We start from the raw sequence: 26851 nt of genomic DNA, 5'->3' as shown, positions 1-26851 counted from the left end.
TATGCAAGGCGTGAGATTGTATCAAAACCAACCTCTTATAACAAGTATAGGAAATTTGGCATTGTGATGACTTCTCATTTAGTTTGTGTAGATGAAATTTTAAAATAAAAGAAATATTTACGAGGTTTAACTCATTTGGTTTTAATAGACAATTTTTAAAGTTATATAGACTAATAGGTCCAAAGTAACTTAATAATATCCATACAAATTATGTTTTGGGCTAATTGACTTAAAGTGAATGATATCTATATGAATCATGACATAAAATTGGCTTTAAAATACGTTTACAGGTTAGGAACTTTCCCCCCTATTCAATAGCAGATACAACATCCTTATTGTGTCGATACCATTTGTAATAGTTTGCTCCTAACCGATAAATATTATCCGTTTTGATCAAAAGGGGTCCTCACAATTTTAAAATGTTATCTATAAGGTTACGGGAAATTCATATTTATATAACACCAGAAACTTTCCTCCTTATCCGATATGGAATGTCACAATAAACCCATGAGTGATCGATTTTCAAAGTCATTAAAGTTAATAGATTAAAATAAATACTATCTATTTGAGTTATAATAGATAGTATCAAAATCAATCCTTAGTGAAAAATGAGGGTGAGTTTGAAAACAAAAATTAATAACTAATAATAATAAAAAATAATAAAGAAGGTCCAAAAAATGAAGGTGAAGGCGCGTGGACGTCAGAGAATAGGAGGTGACAAGCCTCGTGGGAAGAGCAGGCGCCTAACGAGCTCAGTGGGCCAGCATGCATGAGGCCTGTCACGAGCAACTCCATGCAACACACCTTCCTCCTCCGTCTCCTTCCTCCTTCTTCTTCCTTCCTTCCTGAGTCCTTCTTTCTTCCTATTTTTCCATTCACAAAGCTGGTGGGTGGTGGCCCCATTCATCCGGACATTGCTTAGCTTGTATCCATAACTCTTTTCTCCCTCTTTTTTTATGATTCTATGACAGGAATTTTAGAGAGAGTGAAGAAGTAAGAAAAGTTTTAGAGAGAGGAAGTGGACCATGACCTATGGTGGCGCCACCGCTCCATGCCATCAAGCCCCACCCCCCTAGCTTTTCATAAATTGCGTATTCTAATCAAACTGCCTTTAAATATTATTTCATATTGGGTTTTTCTTTTCTATTTTTTAATACGATCAAAAGTAAACGAAATCATCCCAATTATAAGAGTCATTTAATAAAAAAAGGAAGAAATCATACTCAATTTTTAATACAATTTTATGATACGAGGAGGGTCATCTAATCAAAAGGGATGAAATCATACCCCGATTTTTAATATGATCTTATCGTATTGATATGAGAAGTTATTTGATTAAAAACGATAAAATCATCGACAATTTATAAATCTGATCCTCTACTTTAATATTTATGTAAAAAATAGTTTACTTTTTAAATTTGATAGTGAAAAAAGTTTAGAATTTTAAACTTGAAATATTTTCATCATTTTGATCAATTAATTCTTATGATATTATTTTTATTACTGAACATTCTTAATTTTATGACGAATAAATTAGATATTTTTTACATTAATTGGGCATATTTTAAAAGGGGTAGCTGATCATGGGGTCTGTATTTGGATTATTGAAAACAAAGTTAAGGAAAATGATAGCCTTATGATTAGGTGATGTTTAGCTTTTAATTAAAAAATTGATTTGATAATACTTGATAATATATTATGCAATAAAAAGTGACTGTCGGAAGAATAGCCAATTAAGGGTCCGTTTGGAAGTTATTGTGATTAAAACCTTTTTTAGTTATATTATTTTTATTATTAACATTTTTATTGAAAATGGTTTCTTTTTAAAAAAATTTAGGGTTGGTTTGGATACATTTTCACTTTTAGATTTTTTAAATTTCAAAATAATTCAACTTTTATATAAGAGGTTATGTTGAAAAAGTAATAATTTTAAAAATCGTTTACAAAAAAATTTACTTCCTTAAATTTTGAAAATTTTAAAAATGTGAATTTATGTTTTTTATACATAATTTTTATGTAAAAGTTTATGATTTTAAAAATAAAAGATGGAAAATATATTTAAACAAATATTTAAAGCTTATTTGATAATTGTTTTTGAAAACAATTCTGAAAATTTGTTTTTAAGAATAATTTTTAACATCGTTCTCCAATGTTTGGTAAAATAAAAATTAAAAACCTCAAATGTTTTTAATCTATTTTTAATATTTTTAAATATACTTTAAAAATAATTTTTATGTCTGATATTTTATTTTTAATCACTTTATGTATAATTATTTTTTAAAACAATCTCCAAAACAAGTGAAAACAATTAAAGGGTGTTATTTGAAAACATGTATTTCTATTTTTTTGCAAACAAAAAAAGTTATTGATTCTCAAACATATTTTCCTATTTTTATGTTCTAAAGAGTATAAAATTATTTTCTTACCAAAAAAACCTTATAGTATTTAGATATAGAGAAATAAAAAACATTGTTAAGTTTTAATAACAAAAATCAACCCTTGTATCTTTTTTTTTTTATCAAAACCAACAACATTACTATTTTGCCCTAAATATTTAATAAAAAAAAGAAAAAAAAATCAGAAACCACTGAAAATTAATCAGCCTTTTGTTCTATTATTGAAAATAATTCACCATGATTACTATATTTTGTTCTATTATTTACAAAATTAAAAACAAAAAAAATCACATTTTTTGTTTTATAATAATAAAAACAAAAGTTTATCCGAATTTAAAAAAAAAATTAAAATTATTATGTCGAAAATTAACAAAATTTTGGACAGAATTTTTCAATACCAACCAATTAAAGTGAACAACTTTGTCAGTACCACATACAACTAAGAACATTAATTGGGCATTTGAATGTGTAGTGGAAAGAAAAATTAATGAATGTGGTTGAGTTTTTCACAAGTTGGGCCCAAAGATTTGAAGTCATCACACGCCACCAAAATTAAATAAAAATGATAAATCATAAGTAATTGCTTCACCTAACATTTCTTTATTTATTATTAATTATTAATTAATTTTAATTTGTCAAAAACTTTACCTTAATAGTAAGTCCAACCAACCCAATTCTTGTAACATCTTCAATATTCTAAGCATTCAATAAGCATCAAATTAAGATGTAAAAAGGCACAAATGATTGGACTCATTAATTTTAATTATGATCATTAGTGTGATTCATTGTTTATAATAACTATGGAGTAAACATATCCCAATCCAATTTTACCAGGGGACAAATTTTTTTACAAATTATAATAATATAATTAAAATAGATATCTTAGGTTAAATTATTAATATTTTCATGCAAATGTGTCATGAAAATAATTAAAAGAGAGTAGGTATGAAAGTATAGTACAAACGTGGAGCACCACATGAATTCAATTCTATTTTTTGTAATTGGTATATTAATTTAATTTTTTAAAATTAATTTTTATGCTTGTTTCCAAATAATAATAATAATAATAATAATAATAAAATAAATTAATTTAATACCCAAAAAAAATACTTTAGAAAATATCCTTGAAAAATAATGTAGATATATCTCTGGACCGCCTGCACTGACCTCTTAATTTGAAAATGAAAGCCCTTATTAAAGGATATAAATTATATTAATTAATTTTGCTTTTAGATTTGGTAAAACATCTTTATGATAATCCAACTAAAAGAAAATTCAACATGTTTATCATGCAAAATATCATTTAATTGATTTAACTTTGCACCAGACCAAGTTACAAATTTAGACTCCATTTTGATTGTAATTTTATAAAGTATTTTTAGCTTAAAAAGTATTTTTAAAAAATAAAATTAAGGTAGAATGCATTTGACGATGTTTTTGCACGAAATGTTTTTAATAAAAGTGTTTTTCCTGAAATTGTTTTTAAGAAAATCACCTATCCAGGGTTTCTCTATAATTTTGCAATATTATAATTATTTTTCAGATTTTTAAAAATGTTTCCTAAATTTTATTAAACAGTTAATTTAAAAAAAACACATTTTTTAGGCTAAAAGTATTTTTTTAAATCGTTGTCAAACAAAGTCTTTAAGTATGTTTGAGAACTATTTTTAATAACTGTTTTTTGTTATCCAAAATAAAAAATTAGGAAAACATGTTTGAGAATCAAAATTTTTTTTTTTTTTCTTATGAAGATAAAATATGATGTTTTTAGAACATCTTTTAATTATTTTTTATTTTTTTCCCTTGTTTTTTAAAGATTGCTTTGAAAGGTAATTATACAAAATGATTAAAAATAAAGTCGTGTATATAAAAATTAATATTTAAAAACATTAAAAATAGGTTTAAAACCTTTTATGTTTTTAAACAGACTTTTATTTTACAAAATATTATAAAATAATTTTCAAAAGTTGTTCTCAAAAATTATTTTTTAGAACTATTTTAAAAAACATAGATTGATTGAATTATAAGTACAAATTTTATAGATATATTTTTTACTATTTTAGCTGGTTCCTCCTTGTAATTAGTCTTGGTTAGGAAAAAAAATAATAAAAAAAATCTGAAATTTCCCACATAATATTTTCATTAAATAAAATATCAAATAAAGTGGCAAAAGATCATACACCAAGTTGTTGGGGGCATTATTCTATTATGAGGGCAAAAAAAATATCATTTTTTAATTGAATATCTCTTAACTACGACAATAAATTTTCACCAAATCACTTACATAATAAATAAAAATAGATTGGATTTATTTATTTATTTTAATAATTAAAAATACCAAAAGGGAAATTGTAATTTGGGTTGTCCTCACATTTATTGGGCAACCAATATATGAAGCCATTTGCATTATAATTACCTAAAAATAACTCCTACTTCAATGTTTGATATCGTATATAGTAAGCTTTATGTGCTTTTACTCCTTCACATGGGTTGTCTTACAAATTTATAAAGCAAAACAATTTGGGAATATTAAATAAAGTAAAATTATTATTATTATTATTATTATTATTATTATTATTATTGTTATTTTATAGTGTAATAAATCACTTTATGAAGGTGACAATAAATTTTATTATAAATATCCTAGGTTTTTGAATAATGTAATTAAAGCAACTTTTTAACAAATATGGGATAAAAATATTCTCAATTTAAAACAATTTTGTCAATTATTTAAAGGAAACAATTTGGAGTGGTAGTTGTGAATGGTGGGAAAATCATGTCAAATATTTCATGTCTTTTTTTGTTGTTCATTGGAGGCTGTCCCATTATGAATGAATAAAGCTTTGGAGTGGCATGTTGTATCCTTTTTGGCAGTTTTAAGGGAAGATATTTTCAACATTGTAGATTGGAATAAAATATATTAATAGAAATTCTTATTTACTACCATTTTCCTTCTCTTATGATCATAAACATTTGTATTTTTATTGTTCGAGATGCTGTCGTTTAACAAATACTTTACTTTTCATCTTTATTAATTTGTTTGACTTTATACATTGTTCATCATCTACAATCACCTAGACTTTCAAATAAAACCTTACAAGATTTTTCATTTAAATTTAAACCTGATTGATGTTTTAATTTTACGAGTAAAACAAAATCCTCAATCCATAATTTTTCTCTCGAAACATCATTTTTACTTTTCTCTTATTTTTTTTTAAGTCGGATTTTCAGGCTTGTAAGTTCAATCCAATAATTAATATCAAAACTCTAAAAATATATCCCATTTTTTGACAAGATAACTTGATTTTATCCAAGGTTTGTAACAACATACATTCATTAATTTTATGGTATTATGGGACTTTTTTTTTTTTCCTTTTTTCTCTTAATCATAAATTCTTTTAAATGAATTGTGTCACAAGATAAAATAAATGAATAATTTAAATTTTATAAGACATGACTAACTAGAAAAGTGAAAAGTTGAAAAAGTGATTTCATTGAATGTGACTTTAATTTAAATAGTGATGGGTGCTATGAGTTGCATGTTATTTCTTGTTCATGTATTGAGTTCTTACCAACCAATTCTCAAGATTGTAATTGACTCTCATCAATGTTCCTAACAAATTTTTTTGTCAATTAAATTGCTTTTATGTCACTTCCTTTATTTTTTAATAATTTCCCCCCCTATTTATCTACTTAGCACACCATTGTTTTCACATTGTGTTATCCCTTCAATATTCACCATGATTTTACCAATAAAATTTAGTAATTGCCCTTCATCTGGTTTGGCATCATAATGACATCATAATAATAATAATAATAATAATAATTTAGTATCTTAAAAAAATTGATATTAATATATCGGAATGTTTAAGAGACGATTAATTTTTCGAGATAAAGAGTATCATAATGAGGTGATTAATTAGCACAAAAAATAATCAAAATTGCAAAAATTTATTTCATTACACTACACTCAACGAACTACAATGAAGTAGATATTAGTGAGAAATTTGTGTCACAATACAATCATCCAAAATGTTGGTAACATTTTATGGGTGCGTGCCACAGTGCACGTAAATAATTATGTAAGTTCCATATAACAACTATTTATCAATATGATTCGATTTCGAACATAATCGATCATTTATGATAAGATGGACTTTTCCTTCTATTTATCAACATGAAGCTTGGAGTCAATATTTTGGGCTTAATTTCCATTCATTGAAGGATAATGTTTTGATTAAAGACATGAGTGCACGTAAACAAAATTTAATTAACATGTAACACATGATTGAAGAAACTTTGATATTTCATTTTTTTTTTATTACTAAGTTTTATAATTATAGTTTTGAAAAATATTAAAAGCAAATTGATTATGATATATAATTATCCTTTATTTATTTGTGGTCTAACAAAACTTGGAAGAAGAATTATAAAGAAAGATTAACAGTATTTTTAGTATTTATTCTCCTTCAAAAAATAATAATAAATTTATAGGTATGTTTGATTGCTATTTTTTTAAAACCGTTATGGAAAACAGTTTTTTATGTTTAAAAAAAAAAAAATTTGTGTTTAAAAATTGAATTCTGAAAAACAGTTTTTGTTTTTAAAAACAAAAAAAACATGTTTTATGGAGTTAATAAAAAAACTTGTTAGAATAAGTAAAACAAAAAATATGTTTGAAAATTATTTTTTTAATTAATAAATATATAAATAATTTTCATTGTTTATAAATATATAAATAATAATTTGATATTTTTTAATAATTTTTATTGGAAACACAAAAAACAGTATGAAAAGTAAAAAGAAAAAGAAAATAAGAAAAACAATTTATTTTATAAATAGTGAAAAAATAATAAAAACATTTTTTATTATTCTAAAAAAATGGTTTTTAAAAACATAAAAAAAAAAAAAAAAAACAAAAAAAAAAAACACATCCCCTTCCCAAAAACAGGAACCAAACGGCCCTATTATTTTCAAAATATATATTTGGTAATCTCTATCTTCTAATATTTCTATTTTTCATATATATATATTTTTAATTTCCATTTGAAGTTTTAGCCAAATTTACTAGAAGGTAAACTGTCACGGACGGCGCGGCCCTTCATATCACCGTGGGCAAAACGGTCATTTTACCATTCCTTAAATCAGAGTATTACTGAATTTACTAGCCAGTTCAAATCTCCTACGCCGATTCGCGCCGATAAAAAATAAATATTTTTAAAAAAGGAAAATTCTGAAAATAATCAAATATATTTATTTATTACAGTATATATATGAAATTTCAAGCCTCGAGCACCAAACTGAAACCGTCATTTCTACATCAAATGAAAATTGCAGGAATTGCAGGACGCCTCATTGCCTCCAGCGACACTCACCGGAAAGGGTGAGCTGCGGCCACCCTCGTCATTTTTTCCGGTCGGCGGTAAGCTTTTTTGCTTAGTTGCGGACTTTTCTAGAGAGAGAGAATAGAGAAGAGAGAGAGGATGGGGGGAAAGCATTGACCAAACAGTGCCTCTGGGGTCGTTTCGAGTCAGCCACAAACCCTAGATTTTATATAATAATATATGAATATATTTATATAATCTGTGTGTTGTTACAGATCCCAAAACGTGTATGTATATGCAGAGTCGTAGAGAGAGAAAGCGAGTGAGTGAGATCCACGGATCTGAAGCTCTGTCTGTTTCTCTTTTACAGTTTTGTGAAAGAGGGTTAAAAAGTTGCTCATTTCACTGTATAACTTTTGGGGGAGAGAGAGAGAGTCAACCGACCCTTTTTCTGGGCATTTGGTGTGTTGCGTATTTGTAAGGCTTCGAAGAGTCCACATAATTGCGTTTTATCTTCACCTTTTTCTCTTCCTTTTTTTCCTATCTTCTGTGTTGTGTGCAAATCTCTTTAAGCCCTTTTGGTTTCAGCTTTTTTTTTCTTTCTTATGTGTATTTTCAGTGCCTTATAGTCAAGCATGCAAAGCTCGAGACAGCAGACCAAGTACGAGTGCTAGGGGTTTTCCCATTTTCGCAGAGATAGTGTGGTAGAGAGGGAGAGAAGGATAGAGAACGAAGAGCTAAGCAGGAGGGAAGGGTTATTGCTAGCCTTCTTTCTCTTTCTTTCTCTCAAAGAAAACCAGGGAGAGGGAGTTGGAGACAATTGGGTTTGGCCTTTTGTCTCCTCTATCCTCTCTTTTTTTTTTTTTTTGTTTCGCAGATTTTTTCTTCTGCGTTTAAGCGCTGATTTCAGGGTTGTTTTGAGAGACACAGTTTGTTTTCTGAAGCAGTTGGGTTGTGGAATTTGTGCGTTGAATGGAAATGAGTGAATGTGATTGTGGTGTGTGTTTGGTTGACAAGTGGGTGTGAATTTGTAGAGAAGAAGAGGGGATATCGGAGAGAGGTGGTGGGGAGGGGAAGGGTGTTTTGAGAGGGAAGAAAAAAAGGGGGTTTTTTTGATGAGTTTTGGGGGTTTTCTTGACAATAGTTCTGGTGGCGGTGGTGCAAGAATCGTGGCTGATATACCTTACAGCAACAACATGGCCACTGGTGCAATCGCTCAGCCACGCCTTGTCTCTCCATCTCTTGCCAAGTCCATGTTCAGCTCGCCTGGACTCTCTCTTGCTCTCGTACGCTTCTTTCCCTCACTACTTCTCTCTTTTTCTTTACTTTCTTGCCGATTTTTGTTTCAACTGATCTGGGTTCTCATTTTTTTTCTTCTTTCTTTTTGGTGGTTTTTGAGCAGCAAACTAGTATGGAGGGTCAAGGTGAGGTGACTCGACTGGCAGAAAATTTTGAGTCCGGTGGTGGCAGAAGAAGCAGAGAAGATGAGCATGAGAGCAGATCTGGAAGTGATAACATGGACGGTGCTTCTGGGGACGATCAGGATGCTGCCGACAACCCACCAAGGAAGAAGAGATACCACCGACACACGCCTCAGCAAATCCAAGAACTTGAAGCGTATGATCTGATGTTCCATAAAAGTTTTAGCCTATTTCTTCGCCAGGTTCGTGTGTTATGACCGAATGTTTTCTGGTTGCTTTTGTTTTAGTCTGTTCAAGGAGTGTCCTCATCCTGATGAAAAGCAAAGGTTGGAACTCAGCAGAAGGCTTAGCTTGGAGACCAGGCAAGTGAAGTTCTGGTTCCAAAATCGCCGTACCCAGATGAAGGTAGTTAATCCTATTTTTGAGGACGTTTATATGTTTTGTGTTTGATTTAGCTAATGAAATAACCATGAAATTTTGTTGTTTGCACCAGACCCAATTGGAACGACATGAGAACTCAATTCTTAGACAAGAAAATGATAAACTTCGGGCTGAAAACATGTCGATAAGGGATGCTATGAGGAACCCAATTTGCACCAACTGTGGTGGTCCGGCAATTATTGGTGACATATCTCTAGAGGAGCAGCATCTTCGGATTGAGAATGCCCGCTTAAAGGATGAATTAGATCGGGTTTGTGCGCTTGCAGGCAAGTTCTTGGGCCGTCCCATTTCATCATTGGCTTCTTCTATGGCCCCAGCAATGCCCAGCTCTAGTTTGGAACTTGGAGTTGGAAGCAATGGTTTTGGTGGTTTGAGCACTGTAGCAACAACATTGCCTTTGGGACACGATTTTGGAGGTGGGATTTCAAGCACGTTGCCTGTGGCGCCTCCAACATCAACGACTGGTGTAACAGGCTTGGAGCGGTCTTTGGAGAGATCTATGTTTCTAGAGCTTGCTTTAGCTGCTATGGATGAATTGGTTAAGATGGCTCAGACTGATGAGCCTTTATGGGTCAGGAGCTTGGAAGGGGGACGGGAAATATTGAACCTTGAGGAATACATGAGAACATTTACCCCTTGCATTGGCATGAAGCCCAGTGGCTTTGTCACCGAGTGTACAAGGGAGACTGGTATGGTAATCATCAACAGCTTGGCTCTTGTTGAGACATTAATGGACTCGGTGAGTAATTCAAGATCTCTCTCTCTCTCCCTCTCCCTCCCTCTCTCTTTCTCTCGGAAGTATACACTACAGTAAGTTTCACTAGAAATTAGGATCCTTGAAGTAGTTTTTGAGAGAAGTGCTTGTGGGGTTCTGGGTTTCTTTGGGAACTAATTTGTGTTTGCAAAATTGCCTATTGGGAATTGCAATCTTGTGTTTGTGTACTTTTTTTTGATTAATTTTAATTTGCTTTCTTCTGAATAGAATCGATGGGCAGAGATGTTTCCATGTATGATTGCCAGAACCTCTACTACTGATGTGATATCAAGTGGCATGGGGGGGACCAGAAATGGTGCACTTCAGCTGGTAAATGTTTCTTCAACAACCATGCGAGTAGTCCTTTCAATGTTTCCTTTAGGGTTTTCAAACAACTGTCTTTGAAGCAAATTTAAAATTAATTTTTTTTCTCTCAGATGCATGCTGAACTCCAAGTCCTTTCACCTTTGGTTCCTGTTCGCGAGGTAAACTTCCTCCGCTTCTGCAAGCAGCACGCCGAGGGCGTGTGGGCTGTGGTTGATGTATCCATCGATACAATTCGAGAAACATCGGTTGCACCAACATTTGTGAACTGCAGGAGGCTTCCTTCTGGCTGTGTAGTGCAAGATATGCCCAATGGGTACTCCAAGGTAGCGTATATACATCTCTTAGCCTTCTTTACATAGTTCTAACTTGTTTTCTTTACAATTATTGAGTTTTTCCAAGTGGGTATTCTTCCCCTTTAGCCTTTAATGAGTTTGTTGAAGTAACTGCAACTTTGGAGCTTAGTTGAGAACATTTAATTGAGAAAAACACCAAGTCAAAATCATGGGCATTTGCATTCCCAAGCTAGTTGAGCTCATGCATCTAAGACTTTTGTTTGTCTAGCCAATTGCTCGTAAAATCAGCATCACTCACTGATGGGTTAGGTTCGAATGAAAAATGTAACCACTTTCCTCGAGGAATCTGAACCTTCTTAATCACTTAGTTTATTGACCTAGATGCTTCTTCTGGTATTAAATTATATTTTAACCTTCAAGTTTTGACAACTGGTGTTTCCTAAAATTAGTTTAATACTCCCACCGTACAGCAGAAAATCGAGGTTGCCCACATTATAATATCGATAGAAGCCTCCATTACTCTTATTTCTGTACCTTGAACACATTAATTTCATATCCTTTGTTGTTAAATCCCTTGAAATCTTCAACTTTGGTTGAATAAACTATGCATTTGATGTTTCTATTCCAATCTTTGATGCTTTCTTGATCATCACCCTTCCCAAAATTTAATCCATGGAACTGTGTATTTCCTGGTTCCAGCTTTAATGAAATGTTTTTCTACTCATCGAGGACCTTGTAGTCAAAACCCTGGACCGTCTATTTTGTTCTTATGTGAGTATCTCATATGAATTATTTAAGCTGAGTAGACTCAAGTACACATCTCCATGTCGCTCATTTGGTCCACCTTGTTCCTCTAAATATTGCTGAACTTCATATTATAATACTTGAGATTCCCTTTATAGAAGGGCTTTATGTTATTATTTCTCTCATTGGATTCAATCCATATCCGAAATTTGTGGTAATATTTCTTCGATATCATTTTTTTTACTTCATATTTTATGTTGAGGATTCTTCTCTCCATCTATCTTTTTCCTTCCCGTCTCTCTCCAGTCTTGCTTATGGGTGTTTCCCGTATAAGTTTGTGTTACTGAGCAATTGGCCTGATCATGGAAGATAACTATACCCCGGAAAATATAATCGACAATTGAAATGCAGGTTACATGGGTTGAGCATGCAGAATACGATGAGAGTGCAGTCCACCAGCTCTACCGGCCACTACTTGGTTCTGGCATGGGGTTCGGTGCCCAGAGGTGGGTGGCCACCCTTCAAAGGCAGTGCGAGTGTCTCGCCATACTCATGTCCTCCACCGTGCCCACCCGGGATCACACAGGTAGTGTCAGGAAAATGCAGCTAGCTCTTTGTTAAAGCTTTTTTGAATTTTTCGTTAGACAGTGAGATCAAGGTCTAATACGTGGTGCCGCCTTTTTGTTAAATATACTAGCAGCAATAACTGCAGGCGGGCGGCGGAGCATGCTGAAGCTGGCCCAACGAATGACCGACAACTTCTGCGCCGGTGTCTGCGCTTCAACAGTCCACAAATGGAACAAGCTGTGCGCCGGCAACGTGGACGAAGACGTGCGAGTAATGACCAGAAAGAGCGTGGACGATCCCGGGGAGCCACCGGGCATTGTGCTGAGTGCAGCAACCTCGGTCTGGCTGCCGGTGTCTCCTCAGAGGCTCTTCGACTTCCTCCGCGATGAACGGCTGAGAAGTGAGTGGGACATCCTATCCAACGGCGGACCCATGCAGGAGATGGCCCATATCGCTAAGGGCCAGGATCATGGCAACTGCGTCTCCCTCCTCAGAGCCAGTGTAAGTATCAAATATCTATAGAAAGAGAAGTATTAGGTATCTATAGGGGTGGGTCCAAATAATAATGCATAGAGAATGACGCATGTGTCCCTGGGAAATGGGGTTCATTTAATTTGTCGTGTAGGGATAAAAGGTGAATTGGGGAGGGGGGAGAGTGGAATCTGGAAGTATCCATAAGGACAGTTGGGAAGCAGATCCTAAGGACTGCCCTTGTTTTAACCTATTGCTGGTGATTAAAAAGTCAAATTTGTTGGGACACTTGTGGCCTTTCTGGGGGATAATAGGGGTAGTTCAAACGTCATCGTTTCATAACAGTTTTCAACTCCTTGGTTGACTCAGCTGCACTGTGCCCAGCGCCCACTTGCCCTCACATGTCGTGGGTTCAGTCCTGAATGGCAATTTCCTGTAATTATCCCGATTAACGTGGCCCATTTCTGTCATTTAATTTTTTTTTTGGCTCTTTTCCCACCCCACAGGCAATGAACGCGAACCAGAGCAGTATGCTGATTCTGCAGGAGACTTGCATCGACGCGGCTGGGTCGCTTGTGGTGTACGCGCCCGTTGACATCCCCGCCATGCACGTTGTGATGAACGGTGGAGATTCCGCCTACGTGGCTCTCCTCCCATCTGGGTTCGCCATCGTCCCTGATGGGCCTGGCTCTCGCGGGCCCAACCCTGGGGCCCACACCAACAGCGGAGGCCCAAACAGAGTCAGTGGGTCCCTTCTCACCGTGGCTTTCCAGATCCTTGTGAACAGTTTGCCTACGGCCAAGCTCACGGTAGAGTCGGTGGAGACTGTCAACAATCTCATCTCCTGCACCGTTCAGAAGATCAAGGCCGCCCTTCACTGCGAAAGCTGATCGTCATGGACGGCGGGATCAAGAGTGGCAGAAATAAAAATAATGGGTTTCGATTTTTTACTTTTGACAGGACGTGTTTGTAATGGTGGTTTAGTTATAGGATGGAGACTCTCGAGCGTGGAGGTGTGGAATGAGAGGAAAAAGGAGCTTGGTTAGCTAAAAAAAACAACTGGCAACTCGGGTGTGAGTCAAGAACGAACCGCGCGTGGAGAATCCTTGCAGGGTGATAAGAACAGTGGGGGACTGAGTTGACTCGGAGCGGAGTGTTCTTAGCACAATGCAAGGGTGGTGGTTCGGGTATTGACTCAGTTCGACCCGTGAGTTGACTCAAGTAGCTTGAAGCATAAATGAGTCAAGAAGGTTTATATATTATTAAAACAAAAAAAAACTGAGTCAAAAACAGGGAAAAAAAGAGAGGGTATTTTGGGTATTGAATTATATTTGACTGGAAAATGTAGCGGCGGTAGTCGGCAGCTATTTGTTTTTGATGTTATGTGTTAGCGTTCTGTTTGGTTCATCTCATTTGAAAAAAACTGATCTGTTGTCGTGATCTGATACTTGAATTTACCATGTTACCCTTTACGTTCTCCTCTATTTCCATTTCATCATTCAATTCTCCATGTCAAAATGCAGTTTCATATTTATAACATCAATGAAAATGGTGTCTTTATTTAATCCAAATTTAGAAAAAATAAATTATTTTTACCGTTTTTAATTTTTCTTTGATAAACAGTAATGATAGGGGTGATGGTGATAAGGGAGAATCGGGGGAGAGGGGAGAAGAGAAAGGGATGAGGGAGCATTAAATGAAGGAGCAGTAGGTGTTGGGAAAAGCGTTGCCAGCATTTAATGCTTAGTTCTTTGGAATTGGCCTCATTACCTGTACCCACCCATTCATTTTTGGACGCGTCATTGCCCTTCTCAATCTCTCCATCCACTCATACGTCCTTGTTTGGTTTCCTAGAAAAAATGCATTTACTTTTCTATGCTGCAGTAGAAAATCCCTCTCCGGATATGATTATTTTTGTGGGGTAACGCTTTTGTCTCTACCTGCATCATTTTCCTTTTTATTTAGAAGGAAATATGATTTTTCTATAATTCAGTCACTTGTCAGTGGACAACTCTTAACTTTTTTATACTTTAATTTCAATTCCGTGTCTCTATTAAGTTGTCAACTTTTTTTATTCAGTGATCGAAAGTTCAACTTTCAAAGTAAACCGTATGAATTAATCTTTGTAAGGATATACATATCTCAATCACAAGTTCCTAAAAAATAAACCGTATGACAATAAGTGTTAATTCAAAAAAATTCAAACATTGTCTTAGCAACCAAACATAAATTACTTTAAGATAAGAAAAAATAATAATAATTAATTTTATGATCATTCTTAACATATAAAAATAAATAAATTCAACACTTTTAAGTGTTAAGATACTAATACAAACAAACAACTTAATATTTAAATACTAATAAAAACCAAATAAATTTCACGAGGAAAAAAAAAAAAAAAAATCACCCAAGTCGTTTTTAATAGCATTTCTCAATTATATGCCACCATGATTATAATATCATTTTTCAAAAGCTAGCTTTAAATATGACAAATATATAGTACCCAATATTGCAACCATTTCCAAATTGGTACTACAAATGGGTTGAGGAGAAATTTTTTATTTGCAAAAGATAAAATGAAACTTGATAAGGAAACTTTTATATATATATATATATATAATTTTAATTTTAATTTTAATTTTTATGGACACAGCTGGTTCTAGTTGTAAAGTGGGATGGGGGTGGGTGATACTTACTAAGCTTTATAAAAGCTTATTTCAAACAATAAATAGCTACATTTTTGGAGGATATTTGATTGATTTTGTAACCCCTTTTGGTTAATTAAAATATCTTTATCATAATGATGCCTTTTTATATCATCTCACACTATCCATTTGTCAAACAAGAGATGTGCAATGATGTTTACAATATCTTTTTTATATTTGTTTTTTACTTAGTTTTTTTATAAATATTTAAAAAGTAATTATAAAAATCCAGAGAATGATTGGAAATAAAATAAATTATTCTCAAAAATTAATTTTCTAACGAAAATATTACTAAACGTACCCTAAACCTAAAGTCTTTTCATTATTAATCTTTACATCACTTAAAATCAATCCTTGTCAATTATAATTGATTTTCATTGTAGGGGATAGTATGAAGATGAGATTGTATCATTTGAGATAAGAAATTTATAACAGCAGGAAATGAATCCAAAAAAAAGTGGGGAAAGTGAGAGAAAAGACACAAATACACGTGAGGATTCACAGGTGTATGATATGACGTGTAAAGACTAAAGAGGTGGGTGTGGACGAAGGCAATAAAGTCAAGAAAATGAAAGGCTATCCTGAAGAGGGAATGGCAGTTGAGTGTGAGCATTGCTTTTGGACCGTCTACTTCCCAATCCCAATCCGTCCTATTCATTATTCAACCCCTCCTATGACTCCTTCTTCACATGCTTGTGGGTCCAACCACGCCCCTTTTAAACACCCCCCCACCTCCACCTCACAAAAAAATAAAAATAAAAAATCATTCCCTAGTAGTACCAAATTACCAATTAGATTTTCTTACTTTTTACTATTTTTTTTTTTTTTTTTACCATAATCCCATATATTTATATCATCACCCATCATAGTAAATTTCATCATATGCTGTCAATAATCGGGATTACAAGTTCAAAAAAATAGATGATATATAAAATTAACGGTTTCTCAAGTACGATACCAACTGTTGAATCAATAAGGATAGATATCTAATTTAGATCTTGTTATTTTATATTGCTTTGATTTTTCGTACTTTGATCCCATCCATTTCACTTACTTCCGTTTATTTATATATCAGTTTTTAACATTGGAGATTCAATCAACACAAAATCGATACTCTATAATTTTCGAAAACAAAACGATGTGTTCAACCTTTATCGGTTAGTTGTAGCATTAGAATCAAATAGAATGAAAATTAAATTATGATTGGATGTGTGACATATAAATTAATAAAAAAGGGAGAGATGTCCCCCACAATGAGCCCATAAACATACATTAATTTAGATACCATATATTATTGAGGTTGACATGGATGTTACGCACAACGAAAAGCGGTATATAATAAATGGTTTCACATTAACTATACATTGGCTCCTTGCTTAATGTATGTGTATCCTAGAGAAGATATCATCAAATCTTTTAACATTTAATACTAATGTTGATTGATTTCATACCATTTTCATATTAATTAATTGTGTTCGGTGTTTCATATTCCTTCTCCAATATCTTTGCCAAGGTACCCCACTCATCATACTTTTTAAATTAGGTAATTGATTTTTGAGGAATCAAAAATATTTTTAAAATTTTAATAATATTTTTTATATTTATTTAACTAATTTTATTCAAAAAGTTTATATTTTTCACCAAGTAATAAAATAAAAAATAAAAAGCTATCCCAAACAAGGAGTTAAGTAAAACCAAAACCTAGGCAATGGAATTTTCCGGACCCATGGTTGCCCAGTGGCTTAGACTTTCCAATAATTGGTGCATATGGGGGGGCCACCAATCTCATATGAGTTCAGAGATTTAACTTCAATTTCATTGCTTTAAAGCCCATATCATGGATATGTAATTGCAAAGTGAAAATTTGTCCATACTCCATAAAAAGGCTACATATTATAATAATAAAATAATAATAAAAATGCCATTAGAAAGAATAAAAACCCTAGCAATAATTAAAATAGGTGAGAGATAAAAGTGAAATTCTTGTTAAAATGTATGCAACATTAATGAATTATTGATTGAAGTAGAAATGATAAGACAGACCCTTTGGTGTCTTCAATAAGAGAGAGAGAGAGAGAGAGGTTGGTAGCTGAAAAAGCCAATGGCGGCATTGAATTTTGTGATAGAAGTTAGGAGGTGAGAAGCCTCCGGTGCAATCAATGTGTAGGACCATTGAAATTAGGGTGGAAATGAAAGGTAATAGCTAGATTTTCTCCTTCGCATGAATGTGAACATGGTACAAAAGAAAAAGGAGTATCTCCCCCTTTGAAGTGTCCACTTTTCTCTCACTTTCTTTCCAAACAAATACTTCAAACCAACCCCATGACCAATTAAATCCCATGGAAATATGAAGTTATGATTTGACGGCACTTTTGAGAGATTCCCCCGAATCTTTTGGGTTCAATATTTGGTTTTTAGGTGGTTTTTTTGTTACTAATATTTACTCTAAAAATTAAATCTTTAGGATAATTTGTTATTTCCTAATTCAATAAAAAGTTAAAGTTAAAATCAAAATTAAAATAAAACTTTTATGAAAAAAATGATGTTTTCTTAAGTTTAGTATTAATCTATTTTTAAGCTATAAGTTCTTTTAATAAAATTTATCGACTTCTCAAAAATTGACCCTATCAAGTTAAAATCTACTAGACAAGCCCATGCTTTTAGATAAGACAACTTAAGTAGTTGAGTGTTATTCAATATATAAAGTTATTAATAAATGAATTTCAACAAAGTCTATCCTCAAGGACATGGTGGAGTTTGTTAGATACCTTGGCCCGAATAAAATTTGGTCCCACCACATTCTAAGAAAGGTTTAACAAGACTTTTTGGATATGATGAGTAGAAAAAACCCAATGCACATCACAAGACTCCCCTTCCCTCCGATAAATTTTCTCGTCCATGCCATCTTGTTGTGTGGAGAAATGTGTGAACTCTTCGCTCATTTTCTCAGTCGTTAATGCGATATAAAGAGTTATTCAAATCACATACACATATACATACATATATATACATATATGGTACTAAAAAGGTTGAAGTCTATCAAATATGGATGGTTTGAAAAGTTTTACACAATTTAGACAAGAAAAATTGTATATGAAATGGATTTCACGAGAATAAATATGTTGACAAAAGACCATTTCTTTCTGACTTGGGAACATCTCAAGAATACAAATGAATTGGTAGGTTTAATGAGAATAGACATTTTGAATGTGACTATTCTTTTCAAGAGAAAATACCCATTAAGTTCATTTTCAAGACATGAAGGTGGGAACGGAGGGAAAAATAAATACTTCCAATCACAAAAATAAAAGAGGCCATTGATTGTAGTACAAAACGAAAGGACAATAATGGAGTTTTGGATGCATTAACATTTGACTCCAACATGGTACTCCATTCGAAACAAATTGTTATTATTAATGACAAGTTTTTCCTTTTTGTTTTTTTTTTGGAAAAAATAATATTTTAATTCCAATTATTGGGGTGGTGCCTTTGGACATTTAGATGAAATGATCTCATTTATAATGCATTATTCATGACCAATATTAGGTCATGACCTTGAGAAGACGATGAAGCCATTTTTTTAATGAGTCCATTTATATTATGATAGTGATAAAAGTCGAATAAACTCTTGTTTTCAAACTTGCAAGGACTTGTGTTTTCTAGAAATTTGATTTTTCACATTTTTTTCATGGTATTTGTAAATATACGTTGTCTAGAGAGTCAAGTCTTAGCAATAAAGTGAGAACCGAAAATGAAAGACGAGAAAAATAGTGGTTCAACCAAGAAAATACAATCAAGTAGTTGAAAATCTAGAATCATTTCAAGAATGATAAGGAAAATAAAATATATAAAAAAAACTTATATATACGAATAATTAGCATAAAATTACTTTAAGACGCTTTACAAACTAGTCAAAATGTTTTGTTGTTATTTGTTTTTTCTTCTGTTATGGCTAGATTTGGTGTGGAGATGGGCCAACTCCAATTTGGGAGAACATGGGCCCAACCGTGGGCTTGGATGCCTTCACCTGAGCTCAATTTATGCATGTTAATGCATTTCTCCATTGGGCTGGGCCCTTTGTAAATTGGGCCATTCACCAGACCTCGGGAGCGGGTAAGCCCATTGAATCAAGCTCCGGACTAGTCCCACTAAAATATATCTAGCTTGTTTAATTAATTTGAATTAAAATATTCTTGCCCCATCTTGAAAGCCCGTTTCGAAATTTCCTGTCCGGTTGAATAAATTAGGGAAATAAACATATTCTATAAGCTCTCCACCTATAACCTAAAAATAGTGCAGGCTTATTTAAAAACGCTTTTGAAAATCAATTTTTCCAAAAACAATCTATTTTTGATTTAAAACCAATTCTCAACTAAGAATTCGAACCTGAAAATAATTTTTATGTACAATACAAAATTTTTTAAAGCATTTTTCATATTACTTATAATATTTAAAAAAAATCAAATAAAAATTATTTTAAAAATAATTTATTTGCAAAATAAAATATCAAAAAAACCTATCATTTTGTCAAAAATTATTTTTAAAAATAATTCTATAGAATCATCAAATTATTACATCGAAATAGACTAATAATGTATCATCCAATCAATTGTACGAATTTACTATTCAATCTTAACCTAACTTGTCTGAATTATTGCCACCATTTTGGACCATGCAGAGTTTTCAAGCCCTTAAATATTTGGTCCCACTTTGTCGGTTTTCATTGGAGCTTACAAAGCAAGAGAAAATTTAAGACAAGAATTTGTATATTCCAATTTCCAAGGCATGAAAATTTGAAGCACTTGTTGATAATAAACATAAAATAAATTTCTATTTTCAAAAATAAAAGGCATCAAAATTTTTAGTTTTGGAAATAAAAACAATTTTAAGAAAGAAATCACTGTGCTTTTTTATTCCCAATAAAACCTAAAAATCTTTGAAACTTGGGGAAGAAGAAGAAGAAGAGAAGAAACCATTGTTATATGAGGAAAATGGCAGAGCTTGATGGACATTGATTTCATGTGTGCCAAAAACACTACAGTTTAATCCTTCAATTCTACTGTTTTTCACGTGCCTGTTGTTGTCAATATATCGGGTTTGGAAATAAGTCCCGTTACGATACCGACATATAGCGAAAAAATATCATTAATCATATATACAATTTGGATCTTTAGCTTTGAAAAATAAGTGCCTTTGCAACACCGATATATATAAAAAAATATTATTGATTAAGTCATCATATATATAATTTGGGTTTTACTGTGGTGTACTCTCATCGGCTTTAAAAAAGTCTAGTTACAATGCCAACATTTACTGTAGAGACATCATCAATCAAATAATGTTATATATATAATTTAGATCTTATTATATTATACTTTTATTAGCTTTAGAAATAAGTTGTATTATAATATCGATATTTACGGTAGAAACGTTATTAATCCAATAGTGTCATATATATAATCCGGATCTCATTGTTTTAATACCTTAGAATTTTCCTTAAAAAATAATATTGTAAATTTGGAAAAAAAAAAAAAAAAACTTGTTTGATAATTGTTTTTTAAAATAAATATGAAAAATTATCCTTGAAAATTATTTTTTTGATATTTTTATAGAATAAATGTAATAGTTTTCCATGCTTTTAAATACATTTTAAAATATTTTTTATATATAATAATTTATTTTTTATAATTATATAATTATTTTTTAAAAGAACTCTCAAAAATAATAATTAAAAAACATTATCTAAAAACAATTTTTTTTATCAAACATATTTTCGTTTTTTTATTTTATAAAAAAAAATATTTTCGAAAATAGTACTTGGTGAATATATGGCATAAATAAATAAATAAAAATGGATCTCAATTATTGGAGCTTACAGCTGTTTTGGGGCATGCAATGGATGAGGGCCCCACCAATGTTGAGCTATGCCCTCAGCCTGCCTAGGGTTTGGGGTTTGTCATTATTCATTTCACCCTGTGGATATAAATGAGTTGTAAATAAGACAAATAGGGAAGCTCAGGTTTCATTGACTGGGAATTGGGGAATTGGAATGACCACTCCTCAATCTGAAACTTTGATCACCATCAATGCACTCTCTACTCACCCAGTACAGCCCAAAATTCACCTCATAGCTGTTTTTTTTTTTTTTTTTCAAATTAATGAATAAATATTTATATATCCCATAAATTATAAATTCAATTTTTTCATTTTTTATTAAAAAATTAAAATTATAGTTAAAAAATAAAAAAGAATTAAATTATATATATTTTTATTATAAATTTAAATTTTCACTCACCTTATCTGATATTTCGATTAAATACATCTAATTCTTCTAATATTAAAATTTCATCAAATACCGTTCTCATCATTTTCATTTTTTATTTTTACTCACCTCCTATTTCACTCGAAATAAATGAGGTACATGATGAAATTGCATACTTATAGGGGCTAAATATATTTAGCCAAAACCTCGGAAAAGGTAAATGAGATTAACCCTATTAACAAATAATAATTTGTGAATAATACTAAATTTGAGAAAGATTTCTTGCCTTTTTTTAATAACACGTATTTTGAGAGAATATAAGTTTTATTTTAAATAAATATCAAATATTGAATTAAGAATATTATATCCGGATATGCATGTCTAATCCACGTCGTATCTTATCTTATCATATCAACCAAATGTAACTAAAAAAATTTAAAGAAATTTATTTTTATTTGTTCATATGATTTTATAAAAAATGTTTGTTAAAAAACAATAAAATAATGTTTCATCTAGATTAATTTTGACTTATATAAAAGCTTATTTAAATTCAATGTTGTCTTATTTTAACTTTTTATTATCATCATGAGCAAAATACAATGAAATTTGGATTCATTTTTTTATTTTTATACAAAATATAAGAAATTTTATAAAAAATATAAAAAAATCCTTTTTTAAAAATTTTAAAGAAGTACAAACCTCAAATTTTCAAATTTGGGCTGGGAACAGCCCGGTAACATACCCAGTTTTGCATGGGCCAATTAGTGTGAGCTCGTGTGCTACAAAATCCTCCCCCACTCTGCTAAGCCCAATGGGCCAAGAGTTGATCGAATTGGGCTGATCCTCCATGCTTGGAGGCTGAGAAAGTGTTGCATTCACCTTAATGATAGCCTGGATGGGTATAAATTATAAAATATGAGCCTGGCATTAAATAATAATAAGCCATTATTAGGTTTCTATTCTATGGTCTTTGACTATATTTTATTATTAATAATTTTTTAATATGTTATTTTCAGAGTATTTAATTATTTTATTTTAATATTAATAAACTTATGATTGTTGGAATACGTGTGCGGCTCTCGAAAGAGATAGGTGGTCGGCACACCATGAGAAATGAAAAATAGGATAAATGATTGGAAAAAATAATTATATTATGACAGATAGAACCTGGGAGAAAATTTTTAAATTTTTTTTCTTATTTTTAAAATTATTATTATTGGTGGACTAGAGGTTGAACGGATCTATCAACTTGCCTTGTATTCAAATGTCGTGAGTGTTTTAGTAAATACATTATAGGATTAGGATATTTGTTTTTCTTGCCAGTTTTTAGGAGAGTTGATACTGGCTGAAAAGGGGTGTCGTTGGTAAGGAGTTTATCGATCGATCTAAGGTTGACTGCATTCATCAACTCGTCTTATGTTCAAATGTGGTAAATACTTCCTCACTATAATTGTTTTTTGAAGAGTTGATAGCACATAAGATCATTCAATTATTATTATTATTATTATTATTATTATTATTATTATATATAAGTGATAAATAAAATGAGAGACAAAGCTTTAAACAAAATAGTGGTTTAAATAATTACTAAATGTATTTTAATTTTTTGTTAATAAAATAAAAAATTAAAATCAAAACTATCAAATATCCTTAAAAAAATAAAAGACAAAAATTCAAATATTTATATTTTGTGTTTTTTAAAATATTAAAATTATATTATATTCAAATAAACACCTAAATAAAAAATAAAAAAGTATTAAATGGTTAGACTTTTTTTTTATAAGCGTTTTTTAAATTAATTATGAAAGTAGTTTTTTAAGATAGATTTATAATATTTTGTAAAATAATAGTATGTTTTGGAACTTGAAATATTTTTAAAATTATTTTTTATAGATAATGCTTTATCTTGTACCATTCTCCATATTTATATGATAATTTTAAAAAATAATCTTCAAAAAGTAAATAAATAAATTAAAAGATATTTTATATTAAAAAATACATGTTTTTAAAAATATAAAATTATGGCTTGTTTGGCAACTATTTTTTAGAACTATTTTTTTTTTCTATAACATAAAACACATTTTATGATAAAAAAAAAAATGATTTTATGTTTTATGTTATTAAAATTTGAAAACAAGACATTTTCTGTTATTTTCTAATAGCGATTTTAAAAAATAATTATACAAATATGTAAAATTATTAAAAATAAAACATTAGATATATAAATTATTTTTAAAATAAATTTAAAAATATGAAAAATAAGTTAAAATAATTTACATTTTCAAACAAACTTTTGTTTTATAAAAATTAGAAAATAGTTTTTCAAAAACTATTTTTTACGATTATTTTAAAGAAGAGTTACCTGTCTTAATCAAACATGTTTTCTTACTCTCTTTTTTAAAGAAAATAAATAACTATTTTTCAAAAGCAATGGCCAAATAAAGTTTTTGGTTCAATTCTAAAAAAAAATATTATTTTAAGACTTAATTATTTTAAAAATGACACTCTATTCCATAAATCAAATATGCAGGGTAGTTCCTTTTCGTTTATTTTTTATGAAGATATTATATGATACAAAGGTTTTGGAACATCTTATATATTTTTTAACTATTTAATATAAATACTTTAAAAAAAAAATCCATGAAAACATTTGGGATATATTTTAAAAGTTAGGTTTTCAAAATAAATTGTCAAAAAAATACTTTTAGTACAAAAATTAGTCATGTGTTTTTAAAATTAAAAACCTTATTTATAGAAATAATTAATTAGCGTGGATGAAATAAATCTCATATTTGTAAATCTAACCTCTACAATTGTTTGTCTTAAAAAGTAACCTATGTTTGATATATATGTCCCTTAATACATTAATTATTTATATATTTGTTTTAAAATAAAATATTTTCTTTTAAGAAAAAACCTATGACATTTATGTCCAATTTTTAAAAATTTTAAAAATTGAAGGGTTAGGATGTGTTTGAAAACCGTTCTCGATAACAAATTTTTATACTACAAAATAATTAAAAATGAAACACAAAATATAAAAATTATTTTAAAAATATAAAAAACAAGTTAAAAATATTATAGGTTTTCAAACATAATTTAATTTTACAAAATATCAACTAACAAATTTTAAAAACTGTTTTTTGAAAACAGTTACCAAGTAAACCTTTGGATTTATAAAACGAGAATGATTCTGTCCCTTTCAATCAAATAACCTTGTTTTATATTCTAAAAAATAAAAAATTATTTAAAAATCCCTTAATTTAACTACCTCTTTGAGGCATTCAAATTCCACCATTAGACGGGAGAAAGTCACAATTAGGAGACTTTTTTTTAATGTATAGAAACTTACATTAGACGGTTCCCACCTCACACTCACACAAAAATTCATTACTATAATTTAACATTAAATCTTGTTATGGTTTGAATACAAAACTAAATGATGAAAGAAACCAGCCCCTATTTTGGAAAGCTTCCTCCACTCTATTGCTTTTCTCTTTACGCAATGCTACAAACATGCATGGCATAATTAAAAAATGGCATGTGACAAAAAAGCCACCTATTTATTTATTTATTTATTTATTTATTATTATTAAATTGTTCACAACTTTGAAATTTCAACTTTGATTCCTCTCTCTCTCTCTCTCTATATATATATATATATATTTTTTTTTGTAAATAATTAGACATGTCTGTAGTAATGAGTGGGTTGAAATGGAGTAAAGTTTGTGCTTTTTCTTTTACCCTGTTCTTAATGATGGGGAAAACAAAGAATTAATTGAGAAATATTCTAATAGTAAGCAATCCCTGATTTGAAGGAGCACTGTGGAATCAAGCTTTGACAAATTGTTTATTAGTCATCACCAACTCTTATATGGTTATATTCATTAATTATTGAATCCAAAATTGTGGTCAGACTCTACCAAACAAAATTTTAGCTACTTTGTATTTTTTCCTTTTAAAAAAAAAGTTAATTTATTATAAGAGTAAATATATTTTGCTATTGGAATTTTATACATGATTTGGTGACTGTTTTATAAAATAGTTTTGAAAACTGTTATTTCATATTTTATACAATCGAACTTTGTTTGAGAACTAAAGTATTTTTAATTTATTTTTATTATTTTTAAATATGTTTTAAAAATAATTATATATGTATATTTTATTTTTAATTGTTTTGTATGTTTATATAATTATTTTTAAAACAGTTATAGAAAAAATAAGTAAAAACCAAAAATGCTATTTGAAATTATATTGGGTTTGTTTATAACTGTTTTGATAATTAATTTTTATTTTTATTTATTTTTATTAAGAACAGTATTTTTAGATAATATATTTGAATTATTTTATATCGTTTTCACTTATTTTTTAAAAATAAATCATTATATATAAATTTTTTAAAAATATATTTAAAAATATTAAAAATAAGTTTAAAATATTTTAAGTTTCTAAATAAATTTTACAAATATCAGAGGATAACTTTCAAAAACTGTTTTCAAAAAATATTTTTTCAATTTTTTTTAAAAACAAAAAATATAAAATATTTTTTATATTATTGAAATTTTAATATGAAAAAAAAGTGAAAAGTAAAGAGTATAAATTATAGTTTATTTTGTTTAATCATATAGAAGAAAATTGATTTTTATATTTTAAATAATATAAAACAAAATAGTGTAGCACATGGGAGAAAATTATTATTTTAATTTTTTAAATAATGGAAAATATTATAAAAATAAGATATTTATTATATTTATTTTCAAATGTGAAAATATTTTAGTATAAGTATATGAATGGCATTTATTTTTAAATAAACAATTCCAAGAGGAAATTGAAAAAAAAAATCAGAATATTCGTTTATACTCTCTCAATTGGCGTGCATATGTGACCAGAGGGAGGGGTATTATCGTAATAGCAGATAAAAAATCTTACCTAAAGTGCCGATGAAGGATGAACTTGAGCTGTCGAATTGGAAATGATGAAGAATCAACGGCGGAGAATGGGAGTTTGACTGAAGTACGAATGGGGTTGGAATGATTGGCTTTTATATAGACTTTGACCGAAGGAGATTTGAAACGAGCACACAATTATAGCCTTTTTCTAGAGCGAGAAAATAGAGAGAGAAAGCGAAGGAAAATAGAGAGAGAGA

At 30.2% G+C, this 26851-nt stretch overlaps 1 protein-coding gene across 3 annotated transcripts; it reads left to right on the top strand.

The window, feature by feature from the left end:
• Positions 1 to 7709: 7709 nt before the first annotated feature.
• On the top strand, positions 7710 to 14241 carry LOC117932149 (homeobox-leucine zipper protein ANTHOCYANINLESS 2-like). Of its 3 annotated transcripts, XM_034853233.1 has the most exons (10): positions 7710 to 7818; positions 8340 to 9006; positions 9123 to 9337; positions 9429 to 9546; positions 9635 to 10321; positions 10565 to 10666; positions 10774 to 10986; positions 12112 to 12286; positions 12398 to 12768; positions 13245 to 14241. In XM_034853233.1, the coding sequence occupies exons 2-10, from the start codon at positions 8836 to 8838 to the stop codon at positions 13626 to 13628; spliced, it is 2436 nt and encodes an 811-aa protein (XP_034709124.1). In that variant the 5' UTR covers positions 7710 to 7818; positions 8340 to 8835; the 3' UTR covers positions 13629 to 14241. The 3 variants fall into 3 exon arrangements, with proteins under 3 accessions (XP_034709124.1, XP_034709125.1, XP_034709123.1); XM_034853234.1 differs by lacking the exon at positions 7710 to 7818 and having other exon boundaries at positions 8204 to 9006; positions 12401 to 12768; XM_034853232.1 differs by lacking the exon at positions 7710 to 7818 and having other exon boundaries at positions 8204 to 9006.
• Positions 14242 to 26851: the final 12610 nt, after the last annotated feature.

Source organism: Vitis riparia, chromosome 15 (genome assembly GCF_004353265.1).
Source record: "Vitis riparia cultivar Riparia Gloire de Montpellier isolate 1030 chromosome 15, EGFV_Vit.rip_1.0, whole genome shotgun sequence".
NCBI lineage: Eukaryota > Viridiplantae > Streptophyta > Magnoliopsida > Vitales > Vitaceae > Vitis > Vitis riparia.
Note: the sequence above shows the minus strand (reverse complement) of the source record. Positions and strands in the feature narration are given on the sequence as shown.

Bases quoted from the DNA above. Each gene is read 5' to 3' on its own strand.
- LOC117932149 (XM_034853233.1), top strand. From the start codon at position 8,836: ATGAGTTTTGGGGGTTTTCTTGACAATAGTTCTGGTGGCGGTGGTGCA. The intron at 9,338-9,428 runs GTATGATCTGAT...CTTTTGTTTTAG, and splicing joins CAAATCCAAGAACTTGAAGC to TCTGTTCAAGGAGTGTCCTC. The intron at 9,547-9,634 runs GTAGTTAATCCT...TGTTTGCACCAG, and splicing joins ATCGCCGTACCCAGATGAAG to ACCCAATTGGAACGACATGA.